This window comes from Cetorhinus maximus, chromosome 6 (genome assembly GCF_964194155.1).
Source record: "Cetorhinus maximus chromosome 6, sCetMax3.hap1.1, whole genome shotgun sequence".
Classification (NCBI taxonomy): domain Eukaryota; kingdom Metazoa; phylum Chordata; class Chondrichthyes; order Lamniformes; family Cetorhinidae; genus Cetorhinus; species Cetorhinus maximus.
Genome location: NC_135884.1, coordinates 122,107,656 through 122,134,594, shown reverse-complemented (window position 1 = coordinate 122,134,594; position 26,939 = coordinate 122,107,656). Strand labels below are relative to the sequence as shown.

General features: G+C 40.9%; 1 protein-coding gene and 1 non-coding gene across 2 annotated transcripts in view; both read left to right on the top strand.

The window, feature by feature from the left end:
* slc7a9 (solute carrier family 7 member 9) overlaps positions 1 to 26,618 on the top strand; it is a 60,842-nt gene extending 34,224 nt beyond the window's left edge. The window contains exons 7-11 of the mRNA XM_078544412.1: positions 13,341 to 13,444; positions 15,003 to 15,099; positions 20,340 to 20,489; positions 22,589 to 22,763; positions 25,822 to 26,618. Coding sequence (XP_078400538.1) covers positions 13,341 to 13,444; positions 15,003 to 15,099; positions 20,340 to 20,489; positions 22,589 to 22,763; positions 25,822 to 25,883 — 588 coding nt within the window. The 3' untranslated portion in view covers positions 25,884 to 26,618. The remainder of the gene's footprint in view (positions 1 to 13,340; positions 13,445 to 15,002; positions 15,100 to 20,339; positions 20,490 to 22,588; positions 22,764 to 25,821) is intronic.
* LOC144682349 (U6 spliceosomal RNA) lies at positions 1,246 to 1,352 on the top strand. The gene has a single exon (XR_013577000.1). It is a non-coding gene; the product is annotated as a U6 spliceosomal RNA (small nuclear RNA).
* Positions 26,619 to 26,939: the final 321 nt, after the last annotated feature.

The window sequence follows — 26,939 nt, the reverse complement described above, 5'->3', positions numbered from 1 at the left end:
CTCATGTCGCGACCCGGACTTTGGTGGAGCAAATGATAGTCATTTTGAAAATGATGTTCTGGTGCCTCGGCAGCTCCGGTGGAGCATTGCAACACGGTCCCCAGAGGGTGTCATGCATCACTGTAGCTTGCTCCATACTATACAACCTAGCACTCAAATGGTTGGAGGACCTGGCTGAGGGAGAGATGGTGAAGCTGCACGTATCCTCCGATGCGGAGGATGTTGAAGGGGATGATGGTGATGAGGTCCTCAAAGATGTGGATGTTAGTGATGAGGCCATCGCATTGGCCAGACGAGGCAGGCACGCTCGGGAAGCCCTCATAGCCACAAGTTTCGTGGAGGATGATGATGAGATGCAGTGAAGACGGTCCTGACATCCTTTGCAACTGTGAATGTTTGACTCCTGTGAGGCTGATGACAGCCCACATACCCTCAGTGCTCAGGCTCATGTCATGGAGACACAGCGGAGGCCCTAATAGTACCTAGATTCCAGGAGATTGATGATGACATGCACTGTGGACACTCCATAGATCTTCACATTGCCTCTGTGAATGACTGACTCCTGTCTGGCTGAGGACAGCTCGCTTGCGCTCTGTGATCAGGGTGGTATCATGGAGATGAAGCCTTGGAACTTTAAAAGCACCTGATACTTTATCAGCCTTCAGCACCTGACCCCTTTGGGAGCACAGCATCACCGGTCACAGATGCTGAAGAGATGGGGACCAGCCCCACCTTAAAGGTGCTGAGAGCGCACAGAGAGGGTGATGGAACTCTGTGACGCCTGCTCGACATTCTGACAACAATGATAAGCATCATCGAGGTGCAGGCATCAGTAATGTGTCCAGTGAGTGTGAAGCTGGGCCATCGCTTTGCTCTGAAGGTTACACACACTGCACAAGGAAGAAGTCCAGGGCTGAGACACCTGCCTTTATCTTGTGCAGGAACCAGGATTTCACATCTGAGTGACACGAACACTGCTAATTATAACAAGGAGCCATAGGCAGGGAGACATTCTTGGGAATTTATTGACAATAGTGAACATTATGTACAAGTGATTAACATCCATGCCCAGGCTGTGTAAGTTTCCTTTAAAGTTAGGGAGGTGTCAGCTGTGGCTCAGTTCATAGCACCCTCGCCTTTGAATCAGAGGGTTGTGGGCTCATGTCCCACTCCCGGAAACCAAGAACTGTGATTGTACTCAAAAGAGTTGCAATCTGTGAATGTTGATAACTCGAAAGAATTTTTGTGCTCGCTTCGGCAGCACATATACTAAAATTGGAACGATACAGAGAAGATTAGCATGGCCCCTGCGCAAGGATGACACGCAAATTCGTGAAGCGTTCCATATTTAAACGAGGTGTCAGCTGTGGCTCAGTTCATAGCACCCTCACCTTTGAATCAGAAGGTTGTGGGTTCATGTCCCACTCCCGGAAACCAAGAACTGTGAATGTACTCGAAAGAGTTACATGCGATCTGTTGATAACTCGAAAGAGTTACATCTTCTTAACCCACCTCGGGGACATGCCCTCCGTGCCATTTGGCACGGCGTGGAGGAGTTTTCTGTACGGACTGCTGCTGCACACCTTCCATTTTCTCGCCCTCGTCCGCCGCCCGGACACGCCCTGGCGTGCCTTGTTGCCGTCCGGCGGCAGAGACCCCGATGGGAGACCCTCTGCGGAGGTGTCCTCCCTCTTTCTATCGGGGACCTGGGTTGGAGGGTGTTGCATGCAGCAGTCCCCTACAATCGTAAAATGTGTAGGTTCACGGACTCCCAAGACACCTGCGTTTTTTGTGGTCTTGTGGAGTCCGTGGACCATGCATATATAGAGTGTTATAGGCTGCACTCCCTTTTTAGTTATTTAAAGAACCTTTTGTTACTGTTTTGTTTGCACTTCAGTCCCACGCTCCTGATCTACAGACACCCGGTGCGGAAGGGGTCGGGAAGGAGGAGGACCTCCTCGTGAACCTGCTCCTGGGCCTGGCCAGGTTGGCCATTAACAGGTCCAGGCAGCGGGCGATCGAGGGGGGAGTCCCGCCCGACTGTTTGTCCCTCTTCCGCGGCTACGTTCACGGCCTGGTGTCCCTGGAGAGGGAGCATGCGGTGTCTGCTGGCACCATCGAGGCCTTTTGTGCCCGGTGGGCACCGCGGGGACTGGGGTGTTTTGTTGACCCCTTTAATCACATTTTGGTTTAATATTTGTAAGTTTCCTTTAAACTTTGTCCTTGGTTTTACAGCTGACCTGACTTAGGGGCTGTGCCTGATTTATCCCTTATTGTGTTAATTTAGTTTATTGTTTTAACTCTGAAAGAGTTACATCTTCTTAACCTTCCTAACCCTGCCACTACGTCTTGGTGCTCCCCAGACATCCACAGCAGAGGTGGAGGCAGCCTGCTGACTGTGATGCCCTGTCTGTGATGACCTTGTCAGGTGTCCTCTCGAGGGCCAAGACCAGGAGGGCCCTGGCCTACTTTGGGTGTCCTGCTGTGGGCCAGCTGCACCCTCCTTGGCCTGTGGAGCTGGAGCTTCAGGGGTCACAGGAAGAGGGGATTTGGATTAGCCAGACATTCTTGGAGTCACCTGGGTCTATGGTCCCGAGGGGTGCACCAGCTGATCCTACTCAATATGGGTGCTCGATGGCTCCTGGCTGACTCCTTGAGAAGGGAAAGCTGGAGTGAGATCGAGCTGCCCCGCACCCCTCTCACGTTGGTACTGTTGGAGGCCAACTATGGCATTAGCGATGGAGTTCAGCCCACACTGTAGTGCAGGCTGATGTCCTGGACATGATCTCCATGGTGGCCACCATCCTGCCAGTGTTGACCTCGATGCGTTGGCATGCCGGCACTATCACCTCAGACTGAAGGCGGACGCACTCCACCATCTTCCCTTGCAATCTGAGGAGTGCGCCAGGCATCCCTTGCTGATGTTCCCGTGATTGCCTTTGCAGCTCCTCCAACTGACTGAGGACCAAGTCCAGAGGCTTATCATTTGACTCAGACTCAGCAGATTCCTTGCCTCCAGCAGTCCTCCAAGTGCCGGCGACCAATGATGTCCCTGCCTCCGCCTGCTGTGGAAGAGTTTGTGTGCTGTGCTCACCAGATTGTGACCCTGAGGCTACTCTACATCTAGGTCCCACTGAGGTGCGTGTCGCTGCACTGGTGGAGGGTATGGATGAGCACTGTGATGGGTCTTCAACAGTGCTGCCCTCAGGATCCTCATCTGAGGTGCTCTCAGCGCTGGGGTGGGGGTCACGGTTGCCCGAGGCCGACGTGTCAGATGTGCCTAGGAGAGAAATTGGAGATAATTAGTGCATGGCAGCCGCATTGAACACAGAACAGTGGACTCAGAGTAACGTTGAGAGAGGGATGGAGTGGTGCAGGATCCTCACGTGAGTGCTTCCCGCCAACCTCAACTTCGTCGCAGGAATGGTCAACGTCCTCTCCGTCCAGCTCCAATGCTTGACACATGAATGGAGTGAGGACCTTGATGATCAGCACTCCACCCCAGGTCTGGGACCTCTCCTGGCAATTGTGCGCGATCTTGTCCTGCATAAAGACGGATGGAGAGAGGGTGAGCAAGGTGCATGCCAGGCCAAATGAGAAGGATGGCAGACGTGCGTGTGTGCTGAGTGGAGTCTTGGACAGGATGAGGAAGCCATCTCCAGAGGAGGTGAAGCCAGATGGAGATGTGAGGGTGTGTGTGAGAGTGTAAGTGGTGATGTCCCTTGAGCTGGCAGTGAGTGAGATGCCAGTGAATGTGTGATGGGCTTGTGAGTGGGTGGGTTGAGATTGATGAGATGGTTGACTTATCCGTCACTCATCCGTTTTCTGCACTGGATGACTGACTTCTTGTGTGCAGCATTGACACTGACTGCCACTGCCACCGCCTCCCAAACGGGAGTGGTGAGATTGATGGGCCTCCTCCGGCCAGAGAGGGGGTAGAGGACTTTGCAGCAGGCCTCCCTGGTGTCCAGGGACGCGTCACTAAATTGGGGGACTGCAATCTTCCTGGCTTTTGGGGCCATGTTTTCAGTGGAACAGTCCTAGGCTGCAACCATTGAAAAGCGTGCATGCAGATGCATTTTAAATATGGAAGCGGCAAGGTAATGGCATGGTGGGCCAATCGGAGGCCTGCCACCAGCAATCCGGCGTGTTTCCTGTGACTGCATAATTAATGAGGCGGAGAGGGGTCGATATAGTGCAAAAACCTGCCATTGTGCCTGGCGGGTAAAACAACTATTTTCACGTCCAGTACCACACTTAGTGCAAATCTGGGATGATTCTGCCATGTGATATTGATTGCGGGATAAATATTAGCCAGGACACGAGGTATAATGCCCCTGCTATTCTTCACAAGAGTGCCACGACTTCTTTTACATCCACCTGAGAGATCAAATAGGGCCTTTATCTAACGTCTCATCCAAAAGACAGCAACACAGACAGTGGAGTACTGCAGTGTAGTGTCAACCTTGATTTTTGTCCTAGAGTGGGACTTAAATGAGAACCTCCTGACTCACAGGTGAGAATGGCCGACATGAGTCCTCACAAACAAGACAGATTATCATAGAATACACTGACCCTTTGCTTCCAAATCTTTTTTAAAGATCACTTTTAAAGAACTAAGACAATAGTAGCTCACTAAGGTCTACTTGAGAGATGCTTTTTTTAAATTCGTTCTTGGGATGTGGGTGTTGCTGTCTAGACCAGCATTTATTGCCCATCCCTAATTGGGGCATTTAAGAGCCAACTACATTGCTGTGGGTCTACAGTTAGGTAAGGACAGCAGATTTCCTTCCCTAAAGGGCATCAGTGAACCAGACGGGTTTTTACGACAATCATCAATAGTTTCGTCAGACCTTGAATTCAAATTTCACCATCTGCCATGGTGGGATTCAACTCCCGTTCTCCAGAGCATTACTCTGGGTCTCTGGATTATTAGTCCAGTGACAATAAATACTACTATGCCACCGCCTCCCCCTATTCTGAGAGTGTTTCAATTATTGCTGTCATCAGATTGTACAGTTGTGTTCCAGTGAACCTAGTCATCTCATTCTATTTAATATCATTGCTACTTTTCAAAGGAGTACCTCAATCACAGTGAAAAGCATGATATGCTACCATATTTAAGTGAGGAAAGTGTTTGTCTGGGAATTTGTGAACACAGACTTTGCCTTGGTTTAATGCACTGATATTTGTGAAAAATGGTTTTCCATGAAATAGCCATCAGCTGCTCTAAATTTACGAAGTGTAATCCGATTGTACCTTTGATAATGTTTAAAAACCATCTGTTTTCCTATTTCAAACCAATTACATGCTACTCCAATGAATATATTGAATAAAAGCCACAGGCTGTGGTTATTTAGTTCTTGCTTTATTTTGAAATCTGATCTGATGAGAAAACTGTGAGCCTTTGATTTTAACATTTTGCATGAAATTGTGTAAGAGATAAACCTGGAGTTATGCTATCACCAAGCCTCACAATAAGGCATACTATTAGTATTCATCACACAGAACGTTGTTTTAACTGCTGCTGAGTTGTACATCAATCATAGATGTTTTCTTCTCTAGTTATAATCAGGTTTTCTATTTTCATAGCCATATCTGATTTAGTAAATTAATATGATTAGCTGTTTTGGCCAGCTAAATCATTGATCTGTGCACAATTTGCCTGGCAAATGTGAACATGATTTTCTAGCTAGCACAAGGCAAGTGCTTAATCCAATAGTAGTACTGCAAATAGAATAATTATTAGTTCCTGGATCATACACTCTGCGAGAACAGAAGGTGAAAAGATACAGACTTCAGATAATAAGGGACATATCTGCTTACAGGAAGTATTGTTGGGCCATTGAATGAGACAATGGTGCAAAAGAGCCAAAAACAATACCATCTATTGGGACATTATTTGAAATAATCCAAACACTTATCTACATACAGAATTTTAATAACTTGGCTAAAGTGAATGGTTTCTGGTAGATGGGCAATATTGAATGAAACAATATTGAAAACTGAAAGGCCAACTTCTTAGAAGCAAAATTACAATGGCTGCAGTCAAGGTAAGGAACTTACTGTGAAGAAAGTGAACGGTTTACAATGGATTTGGAAATGCACAAGGATGTAGAGGAAAAAATACATTTGATTTTTGTATTATTCTGGGAAAGGGAGGGATTTGAATCTGGTAAGTAGTGTATACTCGTTTTAAAAAATGTCTTCAGAAGAAATCATAAGATGATACAACACAGAGGAAAGCCACTCGACTTTCCAGCCCCTCACGTCAGCCCCGCTGCAGGGAAACCAGCTGCAGGGTGAGGAGTGGGGGGTGGTGGGTGGTGGGTGGTGCTGGAAGATTCCGGTCACTGTGTCTGTGCTGGCTCTTTGGTAGAGTTGTCCAATTAATCCCACTCCCCTGCACTTCCCCTACAGTCTGTAGCATATTTTTTTCCATAAAGCTTTTCATCAAATTCTCTTTTGAATGTTACTGCAGAATCTGCTTCTACCACCCTTTCTGGCAGTTTGTTCTCGATCACAACATAATGTGTAAAATAAATGTTTCCTCATGTTGCCTCTGGCTCTTTTGCTAATCACCTTCAATCAGTGCCTTCTGGATACTGACTCAACTGCCACTGGAAATAATTTCTCCTTATGTACTCTATCAAAACAATTCATGATTTTGAACATCTCTGTTAAATCTCCTCAACTTTTTATACTTTATGGTGAACAGCCCCAGATTTTCCATCCTCTCCATGTAACTGAAGTCCCTTACAGCAAATCACTTCTAAGGCTTTGACATCTTTCCTAAAGTGTGGTGTCCAGAATTGTACACAATACTCCAGCTGAGGCCTAACCAGTGTTTTATAAAGATTTAGCATAATTTTCTTGTTTTTGTACTCTATACTTCAATTAATAAGGCCAAGGATCCCACATACTCTTTTTTTAAAACAGCCTTTTCTACTACCACCTTCAAAGATTTGTGTACATACAACCCCCAGGTCTCTGTGTTCCTGTATCCCACCATTTAATTTCTATTGACTCATCTCATTCTTCTTACCAAAATATATCACTTCACACTTCTGTGTTAAATTTCATCTGCCATTTTTCTGCCCATTTCACCAGTTCAAGTTCTCCAGAAGTTATTGTTTACTACATTTGAGTTTATCTGCAAACTTTGAAATTATGCCCAATCTACACAAATATATATACAATATATTAAAAAGAGCAGTGATCCTCACATAGATCCCTGTGGAATGCCACTGTATACCTCCCCCCAGTCTGAAAACAACCATTCACCATTTTCTCTGTTTTCTGTCCCTTATCCAATTTTGTATCCATGCTGCCACTGTCCCATCAATCCCATGAACTTTAATTTTGCTAACAGGTCTATTATGTGGTAATTTGCCAAATGCCTTTCAAAAGTTTATTTATACATCAACCGCATTAACTTATTCAACCCTCTAAACCACCTCAAAGAAATTGGCCTTTAACAAATCCAAGCTGACTTTCATTATTAGCCTTTACTTTTCCAAATGTCAGTTAATTTTTTTCCAGATTATTGTCTCTAATACTTTCCCCACCAACAACGTCAAGTTGATCTGTAGTTGCTTGGTTTATCCCTCTCCCCTCTTTTGAACAGGAGGGCAATATTTGCATTTGTTGAACTAACTTTCATTACACTTCCCCAGCAGAGAGGCAGCTATGCAAAATACTACACTTCATCCCCACTTAAATATAACTTACTTAAAATGTAAAATGATACATGTATATAATTTCCCAGAATATGACTAAACCAATATTAACAATACTTGAAATTTAACAGTAAGTTGTGTACTTGTTTTTTTCCAGAATCACAACCAAAACGTATATGACTGATACTAGCAAAGTAATGTACACATAAAAAATCTTTTTTCTCTAACATCAGTATGTGTTTACCAAACATATCTCATCATTTGGCAAGAAATAATTAAATTATAACTGACTAGTTTATTAAAGTTGTTTGGTAGTACAGAACTTGAGTATTGCTGAAAAGAGAGACATGTTGTTGAAGCTTCTCACTGTGCACTCATCAGGACAGACGCAAGAATGCCAAATTTCAAAGGGAGCAACAATTTATACTGTATGAGAAAAAGGTGCTGATTTGTTGGCAAGTTAACTGATTGGTTGAGGTGTTGCCATGAAGAAAACACCAGGAAACTATTTCACCCATGCTTTTGTTTAATTCAAAAAGGCACAATGCATGGACCTTTTGCCTGTAGAGGACAGGTCTATATATGTGAACATGCGTAGCTTGACCAATCAGAGCTGACTTGCCAACCAATCAGCACCCTTTTCTCATGCAGTATAAATTGTTGCTCTCTTTGAAATTTGGCATTGTTGTCCATCTTGATGAGCGCAAGAAGAAAAGCTTTGACAGCATGTCTCTTTTTTCAGCAATACTGACTAGTTATTCCATAAGACCATAAGACGTAGGAGCAGAAGTAGGCCATTCGGCCCATCGAGTCTGCTCCGCCATTCAATGAGATCATGGCTCATCTGATAATCCTCGAATCCACTTTCCTGTCTTTTCCCCATAACCCTTGATTCCCTTGCTGATTAAAAATCTGTCTATCTCAGCCTTGAATATACTTAATGACCCACCCTCTATAGCCCTCAGCAGTAAAGAATTCCACAGATTCGCTACCCTATGAGAGAAGAAATTCCTCCTCATCTCTGCCTTAAATGGGTGACCCCTTACTCTGAGGTTATGCCCTCTGGTCCTAGGCTCCTACAAGGGGAAACAACCTCTCACCTGTCAAGCTCCCTAAGAATCTTATATGTTTCAATAAAGTCACCTCTTATTCTTATAAACTCCAATAAGTACAGGACCAACCTACTCAATCTCTCCTCATAAGAAAATTCCTCCATACCTCGGATCAACCTAGTGAACCTTCTCTGGACTGCCTGCAATTCCAATAATGGTATTCCAGAAAATAATGAAAAGAACAACTCAATTGTGTCATGAACGGTGAGCCTAAACAGTGTGATGGTGAGAAATTACAGGAGTATTTCATACATGGAACTGAACTGAGTGTGTTTCAAGGCTGTATTCTTTGGGGTTTAAGATTCATTCTTCTGCCATGATTTAGAGAGAGATTGTTAGAGGAACTCATTAAAAGCACAGATTGTCCGTATTAAACCAGTAACAAGAAGCTATTTTTGATACCAAAAATTAGATGGAGATGTTGAAGATTGGTGAAAAGTTGTAAAGAGACTAGGTGCAATCACATATCTCGGGTGTTCTTCGGCTGGCATGGACAAGATGGGCTGAATGGCCTCCTTCTGTGCTATAACTTTTCTATGGTTCTGTCTAGTGAAGATAGGAGAGAGGCTGCATCAGTGTCCTGTAGATCATTTGCCTGAAAGAGGAAATCTGATTAAAGGAGAGCGTGATAACCCTCCTATGTACTAAAGTCCTCTTACAGTCCAAAGTGGAAGTCACAAAGGAACTGAAAGTTTGCCGCTATCACAGAATCCACTGGTGGAACAAAATGAGTTCAGGGTCTTTGATTAAGATTAATCAATTGAGACCAATCAGCCCATATTCATTATGGTATATGAAACAAATTATTTAATGGCTGTGGATTCAGGAAATGTTTTATTTTAAAACATCTCCATTTACTTCAAGTAAATGTTTCATATATTTTATATATATTCTCAAAGCAACAAAGAAGTAGGAGTGGACCATTTGGCCCTTCAAGCCTGCTCCACCATTCAGTGACTGATCTGGCTGTGGTCTCAGCTCCACTTTCCTGTCTGCTCCCCATAACCCTTGATTCCCTTGCCTGACAAAAATCTGTCTAATTCTGCCTTGAATAAATTCATAGACCCAGTCTCCATTACTTTCTGGGGAAAAGAATTCCGCACACCAATAACCCTTTGGGAGAAGAGGTTTCTCCTTGTATCCATCTTAAAAGTAATATTCCTTGTTTTTAAACTATGTCCCTTAGTCTCCTCCACAAGAGGAAACATCTTCTGGGTATCCACCCTACCAAGCCTCCTCAGGATCTTATAAGATCACCTCTCCTTCTCCAAAATTCCATAAGACATCCTCTTTTTAAAAATTTATTCATTCATAGGATGTCAGCATCACTGGCTAGGTCAGCATTTATTGCCCATCCCTAGTCAACCACATTTCTGTGGGTCTGGAGTCACATGCAGGCCAGACCAGGTGAGGACAGCAGATTTTCTTCCCTAAAGGACATTAATGAACCAGATGGGTTTTTATGACAATTGACAATGGTTTCATGCTCATCATCAGACCTTCAATTCCAGGTTTTTATTGAATTCAAATTTCACCATCTGCCATGGTGGGATTTGAACCCAGGTCCCCAGAGCATTACCCTGGTTCTCTGGAATACCAGTCCAATGACAATATCACTATAGTGGCAATACCACTATGCCACCGCCTCCCCCAGGAATGAGTCCAGTGAACCTCTGAACTACTTCTAAAGCAATTATATATTTTTATTAAATAAGGAGACCAAAACTGTACACAGTACTCCAGATGTGGTCTCACCGAGGCCCCATATAGTTGTAGTAAATCTTCCATACTTTTATATTCCATTCCTCTTGCAATAAATGCAAGCATTTGATTTGCCTTCCGAATCACTTGCTGTACCTGCGACCTAACTTTATGGGGAGAATTTTCTCCCCGTCGGTGGGGTTAGGTGGGTGCGGGCGTGGGTGAGCGCGCAGCTGATTGCTTCCTGCAATCAGCTGGGCTCCGCCATTTTGCATGGACAGGCCAATTAAGACCCGCCCAGAGTGATGCGCACCTGGAAGTGCTGAGCACTCCCTGTGTGGGCGGGGGGACTAGGCTGAGTCGGGGCCTGCGCTCCTTTGCACATGCATGCGAAAGAGCGCAGAACTCTCCCTGAGGTGCAGAGCTGCCTCAGGGAGATTAGTGTGATTTTTAAAAATTTTAATGAAGAAAAAAATTTTGTTAAGACATTTCCCCTTATGTGACAGTGACACATGAGCTGGGACATGTCAATGAACTTTAATTAAAAAATTTATTTAATTTATAAACCCTTCATGAAACCTCATCCCGCCCCTGGATGAGGTTTCATAATAAATGCAAAGGCTGCCTGAGCTCTTTACCTGCCCACCAACCTTAAGGTTGGACGGGCAGCTCAATTAATTACTTTAATTAGTTTTTAAATAGCCTTAATAGGCCTTTGACAGTTCGGCAGGTGCGCAGTGGAGTCGGCTGCGCAGTGGAGTCGGCTGCATGCCCGCTGAACTGAGAACCGAATGCACGCCCAACATCACTGCACATCATTTTATGCGTCGGCCCGCCTCCGCTCGCCAATCCGAAGATTCTGCTCTATGTAATTCATGTACCAGGACGCCTAGATCTACAATCTTTCTCCATTTAAATAGTATACTATTTTTCTATTCTTCCAGCCGAAGTGAACAAGTTCACATTTACTGATGTTAGACTCCATCTGCCCCCTCACTCAACCTGTTTATATCCCTTTGCAGATTCTCTACCTCCTCTTGACAACTTAATCTATCTATCTTGGTGTCATTGGCAAATTTTGCTACCATACATTCGCTCCCTTCATCCAATTCATTGATATAGATTGTAAATATATGAGGATCCAGCACTGATCCCTGTGTCATTCCACTAGTTACAGCTTGCCAACCCAAAAAAGACCTATTTATCCTGACTCTCTGCTTTCTGTTAGCCAACCAATCCTTTATCCATGCTAATATGTTACCCACTATGCCATGTGCTCTTACCTTGAGTAGTAACCTTTGATATGGTACCTTATCAAATGCCTTTTGGAAATTCAAGTATACGACATCTACTGGTTCCCCTTTATCTACCTTGAATGTTACTTTGTCAAAAAACTTGAACAGATTATCTAAACATGATTTCCCTTTCACAAAGCAATGTTGTCTCTGCCTGATCAAATCATGATTTTCTAAGTATGCTGCTATAACCTCCTTAATAATGGAGGTTTTATCTTATAAATATTTTTTCATAGATACAAATGGTAAGGTCCCTTCTCACCCCAAACTAAAATTCTACGGTAAAGAAGCGATGAACACATTTAACATGGGTCTGACAGTCATAGCTGAATTAACTTAAACATGAAATGATCATGTATCATTTTACCCATGTTTCTTGTATCAAGGTTTCCCAAGTCTACAAAGCATAATGGAATATAGAAGGAAATTCATCACTAGTCATATAGTCAAATATTTTAAACTTTGATTGACTGAAATGTATATAAAGTGTTGAAGTTCACAATGAAAAGTAAAATTCTACAATTGAATGTAATAGTTCAGAAAAAATCTGGAGTTCAATGCATATTTAGATGAGAAGCACAAGGGGAGACATTAGAAGAGCTGAACTAAAAATGTATGGGAACATTTTCTAATTTCCAGAATCTGTTAGCCTTGTTAAAAAATGTGTAAACGTAACATCCCAATAGCTTTATATTGTTATAGGCATGCAGAGATGTGTATCACAACCAGTATGTCACAACTGGATTTGTAACCTACTCCTCTTCAGAACATTGTCCAGCTTTCCTGATTTTTGTCTTGAAATTCCCTCTTTTCTATAAAATGTCATTGAAATATTCAATAGGATTGAGTATAGGAACCTATTATCATCCAAAGAAACCTATCAGGATCATCTCTCCACTATGCAGTGAAGATTCTGTGTAACAAACAGAAGAAAGTCCAATACATTCCCATAAGCAGATCAAATAGCTCCTCCAGAGACTCTGTGCAGATAATAACCAGGATCTAAATGTATATTACCTAGTAATGACCTTAATCTATTTATGGATCTTCCCAATTACAAATGGATTTGAGATCATGCCCAAAAGACGTGGAAAAAGTTGCCATGTTCTAGAATAATTTTCCAACACTGTTGTGAGCTGCCGGTGCCAAAATTCCAATTTATGAAACTCAGCTGAAGTTTCAGTTAAGGATATTATATTGACTCTCTTATAGCCATTTGCAAGTAGTCACATTAAAAGCTGCAAGATAAATAGACAACAACCTTTTCATCAGGTAAGTATGCACAAGTATCTCTAATGAAGTTTCAGTTCACAGTGCATAAGGATAGTCAATGACTTAAAAGGGAAATAATTCAAAGTATGCTTCGTAAATTAATAAGTTGTTTGAATTATAATTTTTTAAGCAATAATGTTTTAATATTGTACTTAAAGCTACAAACTTCACTATATATTACAATAACCATAATTACATATGAAAATAAATCTCTTTCTAAATTCTTTGCCATTGTAACTGGAAAATTTGTGACATTGTCCATGATTCATTTATTGCAATAGACTTTTGGTGATCGGGTCCTCACACCGGCCTCTTGGCTAGTTCCACTCTTTGTTGTATTTTCTACCTTTGGAGCTGCAAATGGTTCCTGTTTCACAGCTGGCAGGTAAAAGAAACTTTTTATTAAAACAACAAAAATACATTTTTCCATTTAGGTTTCATTGTACCACATTAATCTCTGGCTGAGATTACAGGTAATCTACTTCCAAGCTACTGCAAATGCTACTCATGAGCTAGCTTCTCAAAAAGGCAAGACAGTAATTTAAAATACAGTGCTCTGACTTTTTTTTAAACCCTTCCTTTTCAATGGGCAAGTGGTGTGGGGGGGCGGGGGGTGGGGGGCGGCGAGGGCTGGTGAAACTTTTAAAACCATCATGCTGTGTGGGAGAGGGGTTAAATCATTAAAAATGCGAAAACCAACCCAAACCCATTAACAGACCTGCTTCAATTTTAACTGTGTAGCTTTACAGGAGTCCAAATAACCCACTGTGGAGAGGCAGGTTTGTAATTCTGTTGTGTAAATGAACATCAGTTCCTAATATTTTGGGATAGATTGGAGCAGCTGGGGCTGTTTTCCTTAAAAATGAAGTCTGAGAGAAGACTCGATAGAGGTGTTCAAACTTATGAGGAGTCATGAAAGGGTAGATAGGGAGAAACTGTTTCCATTGCTGGAACAGTCGAGAGCAAGAGGACATTGATATAAGGTGAATGGCACAAGAACTAATGGCAACATGAAGAAAAACTTTTTATGCAGTGAATGGTTAGGATCTGGAATGCAGAGCCTGACTATGTGGTGAAGCAGATTCAATTGTGGCTTTAAAAAAGGAATTGGACAATTATCTGAAGAGGAAAAAATTGCAGGGGTGTGGGAATAGCTGAATTGCTCTTGCAGAGAGCCAGCATGAATATGACAGGACAAATGCCCTCCTTCTGTGCTGTAACCATTCTATGATTCTATTCTGTGATATTTTTCTTATAATTCTAATTTTAATTGCAGCGGTTAGAATGCACCTTCTTCTATATCGAGCAATTCCACGATGACTCACTGTAGGAGGCAAATGTTACACTGACCACAATCTGCAATCTCTGGGTGATGGCAGTGAATAGATGAGCAGCACTGGGATAGGTTCCTTCCAGTTTACACTAGTCAGAAAGATAAGAGAGAGTGTACTTCAAATAATATATTGTATTCAATTTATCAATTGAAAAACAGCTCAATCACTTTCTGTTACATTGGGTACATTTATTCAGCCAGGAATTAAGAGGATTTAATTTTGTCAAAAAAGTTCCCTGTGAAGGAAGATCACATATCTTATGTTACCAAATGGCTGTATCCCTCATCTTTCCCAGTTACCAACTCAGGTTTATTTCTATATTTTTTACCCCTTGCTCTGTTTCAGTATCTATGTCAATCATATCCAATGGCTCAGCCAGATACCTGCTTCTGGCTCTGGGAACATCTGTTATGTGGCAATAGAAAGTGAAAAAAAAAAGAAACATTCTTTCTGCTAATATTGCAAAGGGAAACAGGCACAGACTCACTTGTTCCTCATCAGTCTATACAAAATACTTTCTTGCAAGCTTTCTTTGGATTGTTAAAATTAATTGATAGCTGAAACGTAAATATTTTGCAGAGCTGTTTTGATTTTATCTTTTCTTAACAGACTTACGTTTGTCACAGCCCGTGAGGGCCACATGGTTAAGATTTTGTCATACATCAACATCAAACGTTTAACACCTTCACCTGCTCTCATATTCAATGTAAGTGATTTGTGCTTCATTTACAACTTAAAAAAATTAGAATAGCCTGGTGCTATGTACTAATATGATGATAGAATGATAGTAAGACAAGTTGGTGAATTGCACAGTAGGGGCAGCAATGGAAAATCAATCATTATTTCCATTAAAAATGTTATAAACACTCTGGATAAGTCTCTGAAATAGTTGAAAATATAGTGATTGTTCTGAAAATGATGCATTTGCATATTCTAGTCCTGCACATGAAACCTACTTGGAGCATTACCATTGAAAGCTGACTATAACTATCATTTGTTTGCGTGTTATGGTAGTGTTCTGGAATGCAATACACTTCAAGAGCAATTTAAGCAGAATTCCTTTGAACGTACTCGATGACTGAGTCTCCACAGCCCTCTGGGGAAGAGAATTCCCATGATTTACCACCCTCTGAGTGAAGAAATTCCTCCTCATCTCAGTGCTAAATGGCCTACCTCTTTTCTGAGACTGTGTCCTCTGGTTCTGGACCCGCCAACCAGAGGAAACATCCTTCCTGCACCTATACTGTTCAGCCATGTAAGAATTTTGTACACTTCAATGAGACCACCTCCCATTCTTCTAAACTCTAGGGAATACAGGCCCAGTCTCCTCAATCTTTCCTTCATGGGACAATTCCGCCATCCCCAGGATTAGTCTAGTGAACCTTCGTTGCACTCCCTCCATGGCCAGTATATCATTCCTTAGGTAAGGAAACCAAAACTGCACACAATATTCCAGGTGTGGTCTCAACAAGGCTCTATACAACTTCAGCAGGGCTTCCTTACTCCTGTACTCAAATCCCCTTGCAATAAAGGCTAACATACCACTTGCCTTCCTAATTGCTTGCTGCACCTGCTTGTTAGCTTTCAGTGATTATGAACAAGAACACCCTGGTCTCTTTGGACATTAACATTTCCCAATCTCTCCTGTTTTAAAAAACTCTGCCTTTCTGTTTTCCCTACCAAAGTGGATAACTTCACATTTTTCACATTATATTCCATCTGCCACGTTCTTGCCCACTCACTTAGTCCGTCTAAATCTCCTTGAAGCCTCTTTGCAACCTCCTTAAAATTCACATTCCCACCAAGGTTTGTGTCATCAGCAAACTTGGAAATATTACATTTGGTCCCCACATCCAAATCATTGATATAGATTGTGAATAGCTGGGGCCCAAGCACTGATTGTTGCGGTATGCCACTAGTCACAGCCTGCCAATCTGAGAATTATCCATTTATCCCTATTCTCTGTTTCTGTCCGTTAACCAATCCTCAATCCATGCCAGTATATTTTCCCCCCAGTGCCATGAGCTCTAATTTTGCTGGCCAACCTCCTGTGTGGGATCTTATTGAAAACCTTCTGAAAATCCAAATACACCTCATCCACTAGTTCTCCCTTATTTATTCTGCTAGTGACATGCACAAAAAAACTCCAATAGGTTTATCAAACATGATTTCCCTTTCATAAATCCATGTTGACTCTGCCCAATCTCACCATTATTTTCTAAATACCCAGTTATCACATCCTTTAGAGTAGATTCTAGCATTTTCCCTACTACTGATGTCAGGCTAACAGGTCTGTAGTTCCCTGTTTTCTCTCTCCCTCCTTTCTTAAATAGTGGTATTACATTTGCTACCTTCCAATCTGCAGGCACCATTCCAGAATCTATAGAATTTTGAAAGATGATCACCAATGCATCCACTATCTCTACAGCCACCGCTTTCAATGCTCTGGGGTGTAGAGCATCATGTCCAGGGGATTTATCAACTTTCAGCCCCACAAATTTCACCAGCTCTACTTGTTTACAAATACTAATTTCTTTTACATCCTCAGTCTCATTAGTCCCTTGGCTCCCCAATATTTCAGGGAGGTTTCTTGTATCTTTCTCTGTGAACATAGACACAAAATATTTGTTTAGTTTCTCTGCCATTTCTTTATTGCCCATTATAAATTTTCCATTCTCTGCCTGTAATGGGCCCACATTTGTCTTTACTAGCCTTTTCATTGTTACATACCTATAGAAGTTTCTAAAAGTCTTTTTTCTTGGTCCTCACGAGTTTAATTTCATATTCTATTTTCTCTTTATTTATCAATTTCTTGGTTCTCTTTTGCTGAATTTTAAAATGCTCCCAAATCTTCAGGCTTTTTACTTTTTTGGCAACTTTATATGCCTCTTCCTTTGATCTGATAAAATCCTTAACTTCTCTTGTTAGCCATGGTTGGATCACTTTTCCTACTTGCTTTTTGTACCTTAAAGGAATGTAAATTTGTTGAAAACTATGTATTAATTCCTTAAATGCCAGTCATTGCCTGTCTACCATCATACCTTTTGATATAGTTTCCCAATGTACCTCAGCCAACATTTCCCTCATACCTTCCTAGTTTCCTTTGTTTAGATTAAAGGCCCTAGTTTTGGATTAACTACATCACTTTCAAACTACATGTAAAATACATAGATATTATGATCACTCTTCCCAAAAGGTCCCTTTACAATGAGGTTACTAATTAGCCCTTTCTCATTATACAATACTAGATCTAAAATAGCCCATTCTCTAGTTGGTTCCTCAACATATTGTTCTAGAAAACCATCAAGTATACATTCCAGGAATTCATCCTCCTCAGCATTAGTGCTAATTAGGTTTGCCCAGTCTATATGTTGATTGAAGTCCCCCATGATTATTGTATCACCCCTGTTACATGCACCTCTATTTTCCTGATTTATACTATGCCCTGCATTACCACCACTATTTGGTAGCCTATAAACAACTCCTCCCAGAATTTAAAAGCAAAATACTGCGGATGCTAAAAATCTAAAATAAAAACAGAAAATGCTGGAAAAACTCAGCAGGTCTGACAGCATCTGTGGAGAGAAAGACAGAGTTAACATTTTGAGTCCATATGACTCTTCTTTAGAACTAAAGAGAAGTAGGAATGTAATGGATTTTATACTGTTTAAGAGGGGGTGGGCTAGATGGAGAAAATAGAAGGTCAGGGATAGGTGGGAGCTAAGGAGAAATTTGACAAATATGCCATGGACACAGGACAAAGTGAATGTTAATGTTAAAGACTAAAGGAGGTGCTGATTTCTCCTTAGCTCCCACCTATCCCTGACCTTCTATTTTGCTCCACCTCTTCTTAAACTGTATAAAATCCATCACATTGCTACTTCTGTTTACCTCTGAAGAAGAGTCATACGGACTCAAAGCGTTAACTCTGTTTCTCTCTCCACAGATGTTGCCAGACCTGCTGAGTTTTACTAGCATTTCTGTTCTGTTCAAAGTTTGCTGCCCCTTCTTAGCTCCACCCAAACTGATTCTGCATCTTGATTTTCCAATCTGAGATCCTTTCTCACTCATCCTTTATTAATAGTGTGACTCTCCCCCTTTTCCTTTTTTGCCTATCCTTCCTAAATGCTGAATACTCTTGAACTTTCAGTTCCCAGCCTTGGTCACCCCGCAATCATGTCTCCATAATGGCAATTAGATCATACTGTATGCTTCTATTTGTGCTATAAATTCATCTACATTGTTGCAAATGCTGCATGCATTCAGATAGCGTGCCTTTAATTATGACTTATTATTTTTGCAATCTCTAGCCTTAACAGCTGGCGCACTTTTTATTTGTATGCTTTGCCCTTCCTGCCACACTCTGAAAACCATTTTCCTTATTGTTATCCTGCTCTCTCACCTTCTCCTTTCTCTTTAGTTTATCACATCTTCCTTCACCCCTACTATTTACTTTAAAGGCCTTTCTACTGCTCTAGTTACATGGCTCGCCACAACACTGGTCCCAGTACGGCTGAGGTGAAGACTGCTCCAACGGCACTTCCTCAACTTTCCCCAATATTGATGCCAGGGCCCCAGGAATTGAAACCCATTTCTCCCATACCAATCTTTAAGCCACACATTTAACTCTCTAATCTTATTTACCCTATGCCAATTTGATCATGGCTCAGGTAATAATCTAGAGATTATTACCCTTAAGGTTCTGGTTTTTTAGTTGCTAGATGTGCATACTCTCTAAGCAGAACTTCCTTCTTAGTCCTACCTAAATCATTGGTACCCAAGGTGGACCACGACCACGGGATCCTCCCCCTCCCACTGCAAGTTCCTTTCCAGCCCAGAGCAGACATCCTTAATCCTGCCACCAAGCAGGCAACACAGCCGTCTGGACTCATGCCCTCAACTTTAGAGAACAGTATCTATCCCCCTGACTATACTGTCTCCTATCACTACCATATTGCTCTTCTCTCCCCCACTTGAATGGCATCCTTCACCATGGTCAGTCTACTCATCCACCTTGCAATCCTTCTCCTCATCCACACAGGTAGGGAGCACCTCATACCTGTTGGGTGAAGTAAGGGACTGAGGCTCTTCCATCACTACATGCTAGTTCCCCATACTTGACTGACTCTCAGTCACACCCTCCTTTCCCTGTCCATTGACCAACTCTAAAGTCCTGCCTAACCTAAGGGGAATGACTGCCTCCTGGAACAAAGTGTCCAGGTAACTCTCCCCTTCCCTGATGCCCCACAATGTCCGCAGCTCAGACTCCAACTCAGCAACTCGAAGCTGAAGTTGCCTAAGCTGCAGATACTTTCTGCAGATATGGTTATCCGGACTGCAGTGCATTCCAGAGATTCCCACATGCTGCGTATACTTTTAGTAGATACCTTAACATTCCTTCTCATTCATTTGACCTCTATATGGATACAAATATCAATGTCCTGCAAAAGGGAAAAAGACTGGAGTTGGGCTTCTCTGATCAGGATTGAACTAGGTATATAGATGCCTGTCTTAAGCTGTTAGATAAAACAATAATGTTTCGGGAAACCAAAGTGGTTGCTCTCTGAATGTACCTTCACATCATAAGGAGGCCAAAACAGTTGAATGAGCTCCATTACTCTCCTGACAGCTAATGCAGTAAAATAAGACAACACATTCTAGAACAGTTCTAATTTCTGTTTGTAGTGGGTTTGCTCAAAAATTTTGATTCAATAAAAAATGAGTCATCACATTCTGAATATACAGAACAAAAGACAACTAAGTGGTACTCCTGTTCAATGGAAGAAGTATGTGGAGTAGATAAAATATTTCTTCAGAATCACTAATGAATTTTCTGTTCTTTAGAATCATGTAACATCTGATAAATATCCTGGTAATATATTTTATGTGAATCCAATTGTAAATATTCTTCAGTCTCATAATCAATACTGCACTCTTATTTTTCAGGGCTTTCTATCTATTATCTATATAATTCCAGGGGATATTAACACCCTTATAAACTACTTCAGCTTTGCTTCCTGGATTTTTTATGGACTGACTACACTCTCCCTGATTGTCATGAGATTTACAAGAAAAGATCTGAAAAGACCAGTAAAGGTTAGATTTATGTGGCACTTCTTTCCTTTAGGGAAGTAACTATGTGTACTCCAATTAATGTTACCAATTAAAAATTCATTTATCTCTCAGGAACCCAAGTTAATCTTGACTGGTTTTTGTTCTCAAGTTTTTTCCCCAGTATATAACATTGGCATAAAAACAGAAAATTCTGGAAATATTCAGGGTAGGCAGCATCTGTGGATAAAGAAACAGAGTTAATGTTTCAGGTAATTTGTCTTTCATAAAAATTGGCTGAAGTTAGAGATGTAAAGATTTTAATTAAGTACAGAGGCAGGGAAAGGGGGAGTGGCAGAAAGAAGAAAATGAAAGTCAGGAATGATTAAACATCAAAAAGGATGATGGTGCAAAGCAAAAGGGATTGGTAATGGGTCAAGTAAAGCTGGGTATAAACTTGTTGACAGGTGATGAAAGTGACCTGAAACATTAACTGCTTCTGTCTTCACAGATGTTGCCTAACTTGTTCAGTATTTGCAGGATTTTCTATTTTTTATTTCAGATTTTCAGTATTTTTCTTTTATATATTTACTGTTAGTTCGGCTGAATGCTGCACACAACAGTGTAGTTCGAATTTAACTTGCCAAAGAATGTATACTTCACACCCTATACTAGCTTTGCGCTTACTTTGTACAAGAGTTTATTCTGGGTGAATTGACACATTCATAAACAGTGGGAGAAACTATGCATTTGTTGATCTCACCAAGTTGAAATTGTTTAATACAGCAATTCATGTTCAGGGTTTACACAGCTATTATCTAAAATTGAAGTTGCAGGCAAGTGAACCCATGATTTTCTAATAAGCTGCCTGCTGCATTCAAGGCTCAGTCAATGGAGTAGTGCCTCATAAGAAAATAATTTCATTCTCTCCAGAAGAAATATTCAACAGTTCTAGATTTGTCTCCTACGATATGTATGACAATCAGTAAAATAAATCAAAATGGTCAGGGACTTTTCCTGCATCAAATATAATCTATACAATTTCCTGCACATTCCCCACAGTTTGTGCTGCTACAAGATCAGAAAATCATAACGTTAAATATTTTCAGGGTTTGAGCCTTCAAAGTATTAGCACACGTCACCTTCCAAATGCCCGATGAGTAGTTTTTTCTCTTTTGTAGATTTAACCTGTGGTATGGCCATACAGAAAAAACTCACATTCAATTGTATTTTTTGAGCATTGCCAAAATCAAATAAACCTGGCTGTGCAGCTGCTCTGAGAATGGAAAATTATGAAAAGTGAATGCGTTTTGTCATAGTCCACAATACAATTAGTGAAACATTTTGTATTGAATCTATATATACTTGTGAACATTACAACCAAACACTCCCATAGTTTATCCTTCAATGTATTATTCAAATCATCCTTCTTACTACTTCTGTAAAACTCAAGAATACACTTTGATTTTTGAGTGGACACACAGTAACCTGTTTATTATCCTCTTCATTTAGAACTCAGCATGAGACCAATACAGTATGTCCTCTTTCACAGCATATAGATTTATTGTATAAAGTCAATATTTTATTTTACATGTGATGCCTTCTTCCCTCTTTTGATCTCATCATACCAAATATTGTTGCTCAGTTGAGGTGGTGAGTATGCAAAATGCTTCCAGGGCTGTGTCAGTATTTCTGAGAGGGTCTTTCGTTGACCCACAATCTATCACTCATGATTTAGTTCTGGCAACCAGACATTTTGCAAACTTTTGTCTTTTGCTGCCCAAGTTAGACAATCAAGTTGCATCATACTTCGTGAAAGCTTATTCAGAAATTTCCTGTTGAGTTGCATGATTTCAGGTGGTTGAATGTTAGCAGTAACTCTGTGGATGTCAATTTTCCAAGTCTTAGCTCTGACAACCTGTACCTAAACTCTCTAGCCCGATGTAAGTGGCACATGTCCCTGCAGGGATACAGTGTGCTCTTCTCATAAAACAAACTGATAACCTAAATTTTTCATTTAACTTGGAGACTCTTGAATATGCTGATGGGTTTCTGCATGTCAGAAACCTGGCTGATCAAAAAGAACCCTGCAAACCTTTTTTAGCTTTGTATTGTTAAAACCTCATTGTTTTTTTTCATTTCAGGTCCCCATAATTCTTCCGATTGTGGTCACTATTGTCGCTATCTACTTGGTTATTGCTCCAATCATTGGTGCTCCAGATTGGGCATACTTGTATTGTTCACTATTTATTGTCGGAGGACTGATATTTTATGTCCTGTTTGTTTACTATCACTTTAGCTGGACTCGCAAAATAATGAGTAAGTAGCAAATATTTGTTACTTCATTTATTCATTATCACTATATATTATCTAGTTTGACATCTAGATATAAGCTCCAAAAACAAACAGAATATGAAGTTATCCAAGATGGACACATTGGATCGATTCATATGAGAAAGACTCTATTATGTATGTTTTGGTGTTATTACTTAAACTTAATGATCTCTTTAATAGTGGTGTTGCAATAGTGAAAGATGAGAATAGGCTAAAATCTCATCGTACAATTCCATATCTGAGCCATACTCTTATGAACAATGGCCAGTCATTTCCTTATAGAGTAGAAACAAAAAAATGAGCATCTCGAGGGGAGAAGAAAAATAGAGGCATTTGTTGAGGTAGTAACGACCCTTAGACGTATAAAAAATTGGATCCCTGAGAAACTAGTTTATTACGACATTGAGAAGATATGGTATGAAACTCAGGAGGGGAGAAATGATTGAACAGATAGATATAACTACTTCTCACCAAAGATGATGAATGTTTGCAATATAGTGCCAGGGCTGTGTTTAAAGCTAATGGCATCAATAATTCCAGAACAAGTCAGATAGGCATTTGAAATTAAATAACATAATTAGTGAACTATATGTTGTTTTTGAACCATGGAGCTGACCAGAAGGTTCCTATAAAATACAAGGTGAGAACGTTGTCATTATGCTGTTTGTGCCCCTTACCCAGCAGGCTTATCAGCGTAGCAGCTCAAATACCCAGGAGTATCAAATGGCTCACATAGATATAAATAACTACTTAGTTGTTGGGTTTCACGTTCTTCAGCTGCTGGCATTTGGCTGGCCAAGAGATATCGTTTTATTGGACAGATGATTTTAAATTTAAAAGACTTCAGAAGCATTTGTCTTTGTAAAATTATACAAAATATTTGATAACATCAAGTAGGGATTAAGATGGTCTAGTGGATCGTTTATCAGAATTCCTCAACACGTATGGGATTCATAACCGAGCAAGGCCAGAATACTTAACAAGCGCTTTGTATTGGCATTTACTAAGGAAACAGATGCTGACAAAATGTCAGTAGAAGTAGAGATGGTACAGGTAATGGATGGGGTGAAAACTGATGGGTAGGATGGACTGGAAAGGCTGGCTATCCTTAAAGTGGATAGGACACCTGGTCCGATGGCTTTCATTCCAGGATGCTAAAAGTGGGGTGGAGATAGCAAAAGGTCTTTCCATAATCTTCCAATCTTCTGTAGATATGGTGGGGGGGGATTGGAAAGTGGCAAATGTAACACCACTGTTAAAGAGTGTAAGGAGATTCCTAGTAACTAGGAACAATTAAGGGGAAAAAATCAACAGGAACTTGAAAGGTTTCTGTTAATTAAGATGAGCTTGGGGGGAGAGCAGGGTGCCTGGGTTGACAGGCACTCAGTGCCCAGTCCAGAGACCCAGCATTGGGAAAAGGGTGACATTAAGAGCCAAACCCCACTGCAATCCGTCTACACAACCCCCATCCCACCCCATTCACCTGTCTTCAAGGATCCAGTGATAATCCCTGGTGAAATCCTCAGAACATTACCGTCAGCAGCCACCGCTCCCAGTGACAGACCCCGGCCTCTCATCAGCCAGCAGCTCTTGGGGACAGGATGTCTGCCCTCTGGGGGGCCTTGATCACATGGGAAGCGTTAGGGCTGGCCTAATTAGTGCCTGATTGCACTAGAATTGTCTCAGGCCTCCCTAACAAAAGGGACATGTGGCCCTTCTGGTTCTCCAACCAATGGGGCAGGGGGAATCCGCCTTGCTTGAACTAAGTTCTACCCAAATGGTACAGTTCTAAAGAGTGTACAGGGATACAGGGAGCTGGGAGTTCAGGTGCATAGATTTTAGAAGGTGACAGGACATATTGAGTGGGTAGTTAGTAATGCATATGGGCTGTGAGGGTCCTTGATAGCATGTAGAGGTTTACTAGAACAATACCAGGGATGAGGGATTTTAGCTACAAGGTCAAACTGTGATTGTTATCCTTGGAGCAAAGAAAGTTGAGGGGAGATCTGATAGAGGTGACAAGTTTAGATAAGGCAGACAAAGAAAAACTGTTCCAATTTGTTGATCGTAAAAGATCTTGGGAGCACAGATTTAAAGTTTTGGAAAAGAGATACAAAGGTGATATCAATAAAAACAAACTTACAAAGCAAGTGGTAATCACCCGGGACTCATTGTTTAGGAGGGTGGAAGTGGAGACAAATCATGATTTGGAAAGGAAATTGGATGTGCAGTTGAGGGAAATAAACTTGCAGGGAGTGACTGGGTTGCTTTATAAAGAGCTGGCAGGGACCCAATGGGCCAAATAGCCTCCTACTGTGTAATAATGACTCTATAATATATCAATGATTTCCTGATGGTGAAGCCTGTCTCTCAAACTTCATCTTTCTTGTCAGACCTTACTTTTGGACCTTATATTTTGTTCAGGTATAAGCTCTGCAAACTCATGTGACATCTGGGATAAAAGCAAAATATTGCAGATGCTGGAAACCTGAAACAAAAAATGCTGGAAAAACTCAACAGGTCTAACAGCATCTGTGGAGAGAAAGACAGAGTTAATGTTTCGAGTCCGTATGACTCTTCTTCAGAGCTCTGAAGGGTCACAGGGACTCAAAACATTAACTGTCTTTCTCTCCACAGGTGCTGTTAGGCCTGCTGAGTTTTTCCAGCATTTTTTTGTTTTGGTTCATGTAACATCTGTGTTGACGAATGTAATATTTCAATGAATAACAGATTATCCAAGTGGAATCTTAGTCAACAAATTATATTTTCTACTTTTATTTAGTTTGACTTACCAGACTTTCAAATTATGGATTTTAAGTTCTGGATAAATTAATCTGAAGAAAACTATATTTACAAAGATATATCCTGTTCCACAAAATGTTTTTCATTTTTGTTGGGTATATACTTCACATAAAGCCAACATTTGACATCCTTACCATTGGTAAAAGCACCTTATAAGCTTTATTATCGTTGCATGATGGGGTTGTTCATGAATGTGGATTACTGTTTTGATGAAAAAGTAACCTCTTAATTATGTTTCCAGGGCCCATTACCAAACATCTGCAGCTGTTGATGGAAGTAGCACCAGCAGAGATTGGACAGTGAAAGTACCCATCATCTCACTGTTAATATTTTATGGTACAGGAGATGCAAACTGTTGTAATATATTTCTTGACATTGTTGAAAACAAATTTCTTCTGTATTTCTGTAAACTAATAGTAATATACAAGTAAATGCTGTTTGCAATTATCATAAATACTTACCATTGTATTAACTTAGTGATATATTTGAATTAATATGAATATTGTACAAAATCAGTTTGCAATACAATGCACAATGTGTTGGTGTCTTATTAAAATTCATATTGAAGAGGTAACCTTATTGGGTTGGTGTACCAATATTAAATGGTACAGCCAGATCTACCATCCTAATTCCCCACATGCAGTGTCAAAAGAATGTACCAAGTAGGAATCAAGTAGTTCCCGAGAGGGAATATATTACCCTTCCACACCACCAAAACACCAACATCATATTAACTGTCGTAGAGATAAGTATTTTCATTTGTTTTTGTTAAATTACAAAAAATATTTGGCAACACAATTTAATCAGGGAAAGGCATTTTGGATGCCTGGAAATCCTAAAATGAGAAAGGAAGTGAGAAAGGGAAAGCAACATTAAAAATATGGTTGTTCCAAATGTAATGTGCAAAGCACTCAAAGAATAGTGGTGACTGAAATATGTATCATGAAGTATACAATTTAGTGAGTTAGACACTTGACAATTCCATCACATTTTTTAGCTTGACAATTGGATGAAATGCAGTGGGTATTGTAAAATTGAGGAAGAGCATATAGCAGCTGAATATTTAGAAGTTAGAGATCTTCACCCATCAGATATCAAGCATCTTCTTGTAACCTATCTTGGAACAATTTGAGAACTTGCCCCAACTGCATCCCCACCCCCCACATAAGAGTGATATTCCAATCTTTAATGGATTTAGGCCTCGGAGATCTCACATCTAAATAGAAAAGCAACATTCACCATAATTTTGGCAGCCAGAGAAGATGGTGATGCTTTAATGCTAAGATGAAGAATTAAAAGTAAGGAAATTATGAAGTTAAGAGGCAGTACCTATTACTTTGACTTGCATAAGGTATTCAT